Consider the following 9694-nt stretch of genomic DNA (forward strand, 5'->3'; position numbering starts at 1 on the left):
ACACGAGAGCTCTACTCGAGTAAAAGTGCACGCCATAAACCTGCTAAACGTTAGCATGCTAACAGATTCAGAACGCCAACACGCTAATGTTTTGCAGGGTTTTAATGCGCTTCAGCTTAGCTCAGCGTGTTAGCATGCTAACACTTTCTAATTAGCCTTGCACACTAAGTGCAGCTGAGGCTGATGGGAAGTTGATTAGTTCTGTGGGTGTTTTGACCTGATGGTGGCGCTACGTGGATGAAGTCATGAGGAAAACATGAACGCGTGCGCTGAATTTCATGGCAGTCCATCCAATAGCTGTTGAGATATTTCACTTAAAATGAGAAAAGTGAACCTCGTGGTGGCGCTAGAGGAGAAGTCAGAGGACTCATCCTCTGGGGAACATGATGTCTGTGCTCAGTGTCACGACAGCCCAGCTGACAGCAGCGCAGACGCTTTGGATGTGTGTCCGCATGTTTCCAGCGCGAGCGATGGGACGGACGGATGTTTGGAGGGATGCTGAAGGCTCTTCCTCTTCCTCTGTGGATCAAGTTCATTGTCAAAAGGCATCGAGATGGATGATAGAGTGAACGGATGAATGGAGAGTGGCAGCAGGACACACACACACACACACTCACACACACACACACACACACACACACACACACACACACACACACACACACACTAGTCATAACAAGCTACGTAAGTGAGCACAGGGAAACAGAGGACAGGAGTGACTGAGTCAGCAGTCCTCCGTCCACAGGCAGCAGCACCACCCCTCCTCTGCTGTCTGTGTGTCCATCACACTGTGGCCTCCATTTGACTGTTAAATCACCCACTCAGCACAACACACACACACACACACACACACACACACACACACACACGGGGAAACAGAGCGAGTGGCGGCGACGCAAATCAGCATCTGAAGTCTGACAGAGAGCAGAACGCGGCCGAGAGACCCTGAAAAAGACTGCAGGGACAGAGGAGAGAGAGTGCTGCTGCTGTGCTGCATGTGGGACTCACTCCTGTGTGTGTGCGTGCGTGTGTGTGCGTGCGCGTGTGTGAGGAGGTGATCAAAGTGAGGATGCCGAGGTGTGTGTGTGCGAGATGAAGATGGGAGATGGGAGCAGCCATGTGCAAACTGTCGGATAAAGTCGGACAGCACGTGAAAAAGAGGTCACCAGGTAGGACCGTGGGCACGCGCACACACACACACACACACACACACACACACACATGCACAGAGTATGCGCAGGTGTTTGTTTGTTGTTAGCATTGACGTGTGGCTTGTTGGAGTGAATAATGTTTGTTTGTTGACAGGAAGTGTTTAAAAAAAACTTCTTCCTCTCTTCGGTTATTTCAATACTTAATGGTGCTGCTGGATTCTGGCCAGTGTTGAAGCTTTGGTGTGTGTGTGTGTGTGTGTGTGTGTGTGTGTGTGTGTGTGTGTGTGTGTGTGTGTGTGTGTGTGTGATACTCTCCAATAAGAGTTATAAGGAAGGAATGAAGGAACTACGGGTGGGCCTCAAGGACAAAATTATCTTCACATGATTAGAGCTGCAACCAAAATGTAATTTAATTTTTAACTTTAACATCTGAAAGTCCATCCCATCAGAAACGCTCAGATTTTAATGATTTAAACAGAGAAAAGCAGCAAATACTCACATTTTATGAGCTGGAAACAGAATATTTATTTTTATTTAACAAATGATTTAAATCATTAATCGACCTGTTGTTATTGTAGCCTCGTTTAATGTGAAACTCTGCTGTCAGCTGTCCAATAAAGCCACCAAAATGTCCCCAAAATGTGTAATAAATAAATATTTTGTTGAGTTAATACATTCAGGAGGAGCAGGAGCTTATAACTGATGACTGCAAATATAAATCTGCTTTTCATTCATAAAACAAAATAAATGTTTCGTTGATCTTATTGATTTAGATTTGAGGACTGAGATCCAAAATGTCTCTGAACTCAGAACGTTTGTTGTTTTTCAGCCTTTTTCTGAACATGTTTCTCTTTCACATTCAGCGGTTTGATGTTCAGTGTTCAGTATTTTCTGTAAGAAGTGTTCCTCTTTCATTTCTATAAACATTTGATTGTTTATTCATTGTTTTTTTTCCCTCAAATCTCAGATTTTGCTCTTTCATGATTTTCAGACTGATAAAAACAAAATAGGTCGAATCCAGCTGACCTGGTTTTGAACCCTCTTATTTTCTCCGTGTCAGAATTTGAATGTAGTCGGTTTTCATTTGCAAACGCAGAACTCGATATCAAAAGATGATTTGCATATACGTTACACACCTGCACGTCCCTCACCTGTGGCCCTGCAGTCACAGACACACCCTTTCTGTCTCACCCTTTACTTGTTTTCCTCTCACAATCAATCAATCAATCAATCGATGGTTTGGTTTCTCTGCAGGTTGTAAGTACACGTGTCACGCGGCGTGTCGGGACCGAGTGTCTCTGGACTGTCACCCTGCAGCGTCACCTGTCAGTCAGGACCAGCTCAACAACAACACGCCGCTCCATGTGAGTACACAGACAGAGTGGATCTTCCCAGTTTGGGCTTTTCTCATCAAAGTACTTCAGTCTGCATGAACACACACATTCATATCATCACTGTGGCTTCGACAGGAGGATTTAACGCAATGCGAGAGCCTTTTCCACCCTCACAAACTCTGATTGTTGCTCATGTTTGAGGAGTGCTTGTCGGAGCTTTCAATCAGGTCACATGGTCTTCCTCAGCAGCTGAAGTAGATGCATTTTAAAGGTCTCTCAGCCATGTTGACTTAAAGATATTTAATTCTAAATTAATGGAATCAGGACTTCGAGCTGCTACTCTGTGTTAACGGATGCATTTTGACAAATTTTATCAGCTGCTAACAGTCAAAACTGCAGACTTCACTGACAGATGTGATACTTACAGTTAAACCTGCTCCAGGATCAGTTTTAAATGGGTTAGAGTTTGGAAAACTCATCAGTTGTAGTACAGCGTGTGACCACAGGAGGGTGCTGGAGTCAAACATTTTGCCTGCTGGTGTCAAACAGCTTCTTGGGCGTCAATCAAGCCAAAAGTATCCGAGTAACGGTGAAGTATTTTCTGAATAAACAGTAAGAAAAGCTTTATTTGTCTAATGTGACAGTAAATGGAGGATTTTTGGGTTAAAAAATGCTGAGTCAAGACATCAGCGTGGACTTCAGGAGGCTGATAAGCAGTTTTCAGTCTTTTCTGAACGATTAATCAATAAAAAAATCAGCAGTTAATTAATGATCATGTGATAATATGACATCATACGATGATGACACAAGTGTGAGCTCTGACACGTTTCGCTGTTTTTCCGTAATGTGTTGAATTCCAGTGAGCTTCAATCAAACACTGGACCCCAAGACAGCACACACACACCCATAATGCATCACTCACCAAGAATGGCTTGTGTGTGTGTGTGTACTGTGTAATTCCTGGAAGACAGCTGGGTGTGTGTTAGGTCTGGCTCATGTTAGAGTATTTGTGCAGACCACACCAGGCTGTATTAAGATGAACTGTATCTGTGAGGGCTTCAGCCTTTAACAGTGTGTGTGTGAACGTGTGTGAACGCACTGCTGCATCCAGAGTTATTTCACCGACAGGAAACAGGTTCAGGATGTGGAGCAGCGTCACACTCTCACACACAGTTCAACCGTGATTCATGTGAAGACTTTCATTTAAAAACTGTGGTTCAAGATGAGCCAACAAACATGAAAACGCTGATGGACTGTGACATAAAAACACCCCAGAAATGATTATTGGACATATATTTAGCATGTAAGAGTTAGCGCAGATACACAGGACTAGAACCTTAAAAATGTCTTTAACCTTAAAGGAGCAATCCAGCATCTTAGCCAGAGTCAGACGAGAAAACAGACTTAAGGAAGATAAGTTATTGTTGGATGTGCCTAGCCTAGCTTAGCACAAAGACTGGAATCGAAGGGAAACTGCTAGCCTAGCTTAGTCAAACTGAAACTGCACGCCTTCTGCTGGCTCCACAGATGACTTATTATGACATACTGTCCCCAGCATGGTCTCTGATTTGTGATTTTGGGGCCAAAGTTAGAGCTTTACAGTAACATGTCTTTCATGTGCAGCCAGTTAACTGTAATATCCCAGCCTGTAGTCGTGCTAATGACGCTCTGCTCTGGACTGTAGGTTTAGACCGATGGACGCTTAATATTTCAGAGGAGTTTCGGTCATTTTCAGCAGCGGTTGTCTCATCTTGTCAGGAGATTCCTCTGCCTCGTGTTTATCAACCCATTTACGACTGTGGTCCCGAACAAGCTGACTTCACGCCGCACTGTTTTCCTCTCCTCTCCCAGTAACACCAGTTTTAATTTTTCCAGTCGTCGCTGAGCTCCATCTGGGTTTGGCTCCACCATCCGTCGACACTGATGTGGTTTTTTTCAGCCGGCGTACGGGGGATTAACTCAGCACATTTCAAACCAGTGCTGATCACACACACACACACACACACACACACACACACACACACACACACACACACACACACACACACACACACACACACACACACACACACACACACACCCTGACACTGCTGAGTAGTGCTGAGTGGAGCTCTGTGGGTTTTTAGGTTGTGTCAGATATTTTTAATGAAAATACATTTTCAGCTGGGTACAGTTGGGCCAACATGTGTGTGTGTGTGTTTGTGTGTGTGTGTGTGTGTGTGTGTGTGTGTGTGTGTGTGCTGCAGAGAGCTGTCAGTGTGTCAGATCATTCATGCTGTATAGATATATATTTTCTTAGAGTTGCACAAGCAGAATAATAACAAACGCTCAGAAAACTGAAGCCTGCTTGGTTCAAGTGTAAAGAAAAATCTCAGTGTTTTTAAACTTTAAACGAGGTGATTAAATAAATAAATGACAGTCTGGCATGTTTTGGCACTTTGAACAGACAAATGACTTATTTTGGCGTTAAACCTGATGTGACTGATGCTACAGCAGAAAGTGTTTTCTCATGAGAAGCAGCTCACAGCACTAATGTTCCTGCTCCCCTGTGTTTCCTGTCAGCTTCTTTCTGCAAACAGACCTTTACAAAGTGCTGAAGCATCTGAAAGAGTGACTCTGTCAACATCCTTTTCCCCCTGTGTTTCTATGGCTCTGTGGTTTGTGGTGGAGAAACCGTCCAGAAAGCGAATGTCAGAGATAATAACCTGATTCGCAGCCACGAGGCTGAGCCACGAGTCATGAGCTCTCGTGTCTTTCCGAGAAAGTGATGGAGGAGTCGATGAGTTTCTTTCTTTCATTTGTCTTTTGGTTCATCGTTAACAAGCGTTTTAGAGATGCTAGCAGCCGTAGAGATGGTGTTCGTCCACCTCTTCGGTCCAGGCTGAAATATTTGAACATCAGTTGGACGTTACTGTGCAGACAGTCGCGCTCCCCTCAGGATGAATCCTGCTGCGATCCCCTGACTTTTAATCCAGTTCCACCATGAAATCTGACATTTAGGATTTGTCAGTGAGATGTCTGTATAACTTTCGGATGGATTGCTGTGACATTTCACGGAGACATTCATGTTTGCAGCAGGAGGAACTGTAATCAGTTTGATCATCCTCTGACTTTTCATCCGGCGCCATCATAAAAGTTTGATCAAGACTTTATGACCAGACAGCTGCAACGCTAACGGCATTCCCATCAGCCTCAGCTGTGCACTGTGTTTGCTTCTAGTAGGCTAATGTTAGCATGCTAACACACTAAACTCAATTATGAAACGTTCTACCTGCTGATTATTAGCATGTTGTCATTGTTAGCATGTTAACATTTAGCTCATACCGCCTGAGAGCTGTTAGAGTGGCTAGTCTTTGGCTGTGTGCAACCAACATTAATCAGATTTTAGTCATTAGTATTAATATTAATATTAGCATTTAGCAGTTGCTTGGAAACACTTAATATTTAACAGGTTGCATAAAAGTCAAACATTGTCAAACGATTACTGGGTGTTGGTTCTGCTGGTATTGGTGCATATTTGTCCTCTCCAGCACAAATCCCACATCGTTTCTGTGATTTTTAGCACAGGCTAATTTAGATTAGACTTCCTTTTACTTCCTGCTTTTATTCTGCTGAAAACAGTTTGGTTTCCTGAATGTCGTGCAAGTAAAAACAGAGTGGCATTTGACCTAAAGAGAGGAGGATGAACAGTCATCACTTTAGGTATGTGAGTACTTTATTACCTCTTTCTTCGGTAAACTGGACATAACCACTGCTTGTACAGTGTGACCATCCTCCTGCCCTGTGATTGGCTTGGCTGAAGGGGGAGGCTGTGAATGATTGACAGCGAGAAAGAGAGAATAACTGGCCGTGGGGTCCACTTCCTGTCTGCTGGGAAAGACAAACACAGGCGGAGGGAGAGGAGGGAAAACAAAGGAGGTGCAGGGAGGGAGAGCACATGTGGATGAGGAGGAATGTTCATGTGTTTTCTCTTCGGCTCTAATGGAGGCTCATTAACAGCAGCCGGTCAGAGCCGCTGATGACTGATTCAAAGACGCCGTTGACTGAACAGGACAACAGGAGTCAGCATGAAAGTTAGCATGAATCGCTACACAAAATATCTACGTCTACAGTTATCATCCCTTTTGTTTTCGGCTGGTTTAAGGGAAAATATTATTATCTTATCATGATTTCTTCTCGACCTTTTTGACCCTTTGAAACAAAGCAGGCAGTGTCAACTTGTGACCTTCTGACCTTATTTGAGCAACCAAAAAGCCATTTTTCCACCTTAAATGCTTTTATTTTAAGATTTTCAGAGGTCTTAAGAGGTTAAAGTATACAGTATTTCTAGAAATAGGCGACATTTCAAGGTATTCTTCTTTCTCATCCCTTCAATCGTCTTGTGTTCCCTCAGATTTATACATTTCAAGTGTCCCGTCATTGTCTAAATGCATTTTGTTGGTTTTTACGTTTGACAAGAGCTTTAAAAATCCAGCCAATTAATGAAATAGTTCTTATTTTCTGGTCTGTAAGTGCTTAGAATAAAATAAGCAGCTTGATCTTCCGTCACGCTCACAGATGAACGAGCTAACATCTTCTTTCAGGTCGTATTTTACTGTACATCTTTCTACGCAGCAGGTTTTAAAGTCGGCAGGGAGGAGAGCAGGCGACGTTTTTAAAGTAAGAAAAGTAAATTTAAAAGACGGAGGAATGTTAACGTGTTTTCCCTCTGAGCTTTTATGGCCACTCATTAACAGCTATTGGCGAGTTTAAGCTCGGGGTGCGGTAACACGCCGTAAATACACACTCGCAAACACACACACACAAACAAAACCTGCAGGAAGGGAAAGTGATGTGAAGCTGGAGGAAATATTCCTGTGTGGGAACACGTTTCACGTATTTTTCCTTACTTTCCGCTCTGTTTTCACTCTTTTCTTCCTTTTCTTTCTTTCTCTCTTGCGTCACATTAACCTTCCACTAAAGTGCGACTCTTATCTGCACTTCGTTCTTTCTTCAAAATCTTTGTACTTTTGACCTGCGCTGTGTTTATGTCTCATCTCTGTCATATCACCTGTTATTAGGAGGAGTTCTGCACTGATGAGGGTGTTTGAAGGCGGATTTTCAGGGTAATTCTGAGAAAGCAGGGTTAAGGGCTTATGTGGGTTTCTGTCGCCACAATATGATGTTTATATGATTATCTAAATGTGCGGTTTAAGCCAGAAAAGAGGTTATAAAAATCTGGACTACCTTTACTGAAACACTCCACAAGGCCAAATCACGGTTAGCATAATCAGGCTAAATGAAGCTAATTATGTTAGTCATGATAAGTGCATGTGTGCTGTAGTATGAACTCAGATCACATCAGCTCACAATGAAGGAAAGTTCAGTTTTTAAGTTGTGCACATGAGAGAAAAATTGAAATATCATCAACGAAAAAAGGGAAAACTATCACTATAATCAAAACATTTCAGCCAGCTTCACGTAACGTCAGGTAGCCCATTTAACTTATGTAACCAGCGGAGTTTCCTAAACCTTACCAAGTGGTTTTGGAGCCTAAACCAAACTGTGACTGCAACCTAAAATATTTCTCCCTAAGCTTTATTTTGAAAGCGGGTTGATATTAAGCTTTAAATTATACATCGACAATCTGAAACTCTTAGCTCACAGGCTTTTCCTGGAGCTACCTCCTCCATGTTCTGTTCGTTATTTACTGTCAGCATTAGCTAACGGTCTCATGGTGATCCAGATTTAAACTCTCCTTAATGGTTTTTCCCCTCTTAAAGACCGTCTGTACTTCACTTATATTGGTTTGTGTGTTTCGAGATATAAATAAACAGAAGTTTCACAGCCGTGAATGTTCCTCCGGAGGAAAAATATCAAATGCTGCGGCACCAAAACTGGAGATTCAGCATAATTTAATTTCTCCATTGTTTCTTGTGACGACAGGGGTGGGGCACACACACACACATACACCCACACAGAGACACACACACACCTACACACACACACACACACCTACACACACACACACACACACACACACCCTGAGTCAGGCTAAAACCCATAACTGCAGCCACTAAATCATTTAATTGGAGGTTAAAAAAAGCATGCACACATATTGTTATCCGAGATGTTTCACCTCCACACAATCTTACAGCACAGATAAACACACACACACACGCCCACACACACACTCCCTGTTTCACTGCCACAACTGTTAATGCTCTCAATAAAGGTCAAAGTTCAGGCTGGTTCAGAAACTTTACTCTCTGGCCAATAGACTGTTTCATCTTTTCAGTTTTCAGAGACAATCACTGATATGTTTTAATTGATTTTTACGTTCTTGACTGCACATTAAAAGAACGGTTGAACATTATGAGGAATACTGCAATACTTTCATGACTCTATGGTGAATATACAGCCTGCAGACAGTTAGCGTAGCTTAGCATAAAGACTGAAAACAGGTGTAGAAAGCTAGCCTGGCTCTTTCAGCTCAGTTACGTGCCGAAATATCAGTCAGAGCCAGGCTAGCTGTTTCCCCCTGTTTATGCTAATGAAGCTAACTGCTAGCTGACAACATGTTGAACGATTTCCTGTAATGACAGAAGACTGAAGTTCAACCATGTAAGGTCTGACTAACACTCATATTTTTGGTTTCAGATAGCTTTTTATTCATTGTCTTTCATTTAATATCCAATTCAAAGAAAGAAAAGTCCTCAAAATTATATTGTTCAATGCACTAAACTCCCATCATCCTCCGTGTTGCTGCTCACTGACCATTAAATACAGCGTTTTTAAATAATGTCAACTTCCCCTCAGCCATCCCCGCTATCAAACATCTGGTTTCATGCTGTCCTTCCTGCCTACAAACATCATCACTATCTGCTTATCATACCTCTCTTCCTCTGCATGCATCTATCTAAATCTCCCCTTTCCTCCAGCCCTCTAATCAGCCGCTCATTGTGTTAAGGAAGACACAAACAGGGCGGAGGCTTACCTGCCATACGGAGAAGGAAATGGATGAAGAGTTTGGGAGAAAATCACACTTGTTGAGATAAAACATGTTTACATAAAAGGCAAATGTCAGTTTTGCCGACCGAAAGAGGCAGACGGGGAGATGCACGCACACAGGACGGACATGTCTTTGGGTTTATGTCAATATACATTTTAGCAACATTAGCATTTTGTCCATTTATAATAGAAGCATTAAACCTCCATACTGAGGGAATA

General features: G+C 42.7%; 1 protein-coding gene across 1 annotated transcript in view; it reads left to right on the plus strand.

The window, feature by feature from the left end:
- The window catches only part of LOC139350956 (ras association domain-containing protein 5-like), a 14628-nt gene extending 7053 nt beyond the window's left edge, over positions 1-7575 (plus strand). Inside the window, exons 2-3 of the mRNA XM_070992630.1 lie at positions 2406-2515; positions 7546-7575. Of these exons, the coding sequence (XP_070848731.1) occupies positions 2406-2515; positions 7546-7575 (140 nt within the window). The remainder of the gene's footprint in view (positions 1-2405; positions 2516-7545) is intronic.
- Positions 7576-9694: the final 2119 nt, after the last annotated feature.

Source organism: Chaetodon trifascialis, chromosome 22 (genome assembly GCF_039877785.1).
Source record: "Chaetodon trifascialis isolate fChaTrf1 chromosome 22, fChaTrf1.hap1, whole genome shotgun sequence".
Classification (NCBI taxonomy): Eukaryota; Metazoa; Chordata; class Actinopteri; order Chaetodontiformes; family Chaetodontidae; genus Chaetodon; species Chaetodon trifascialis.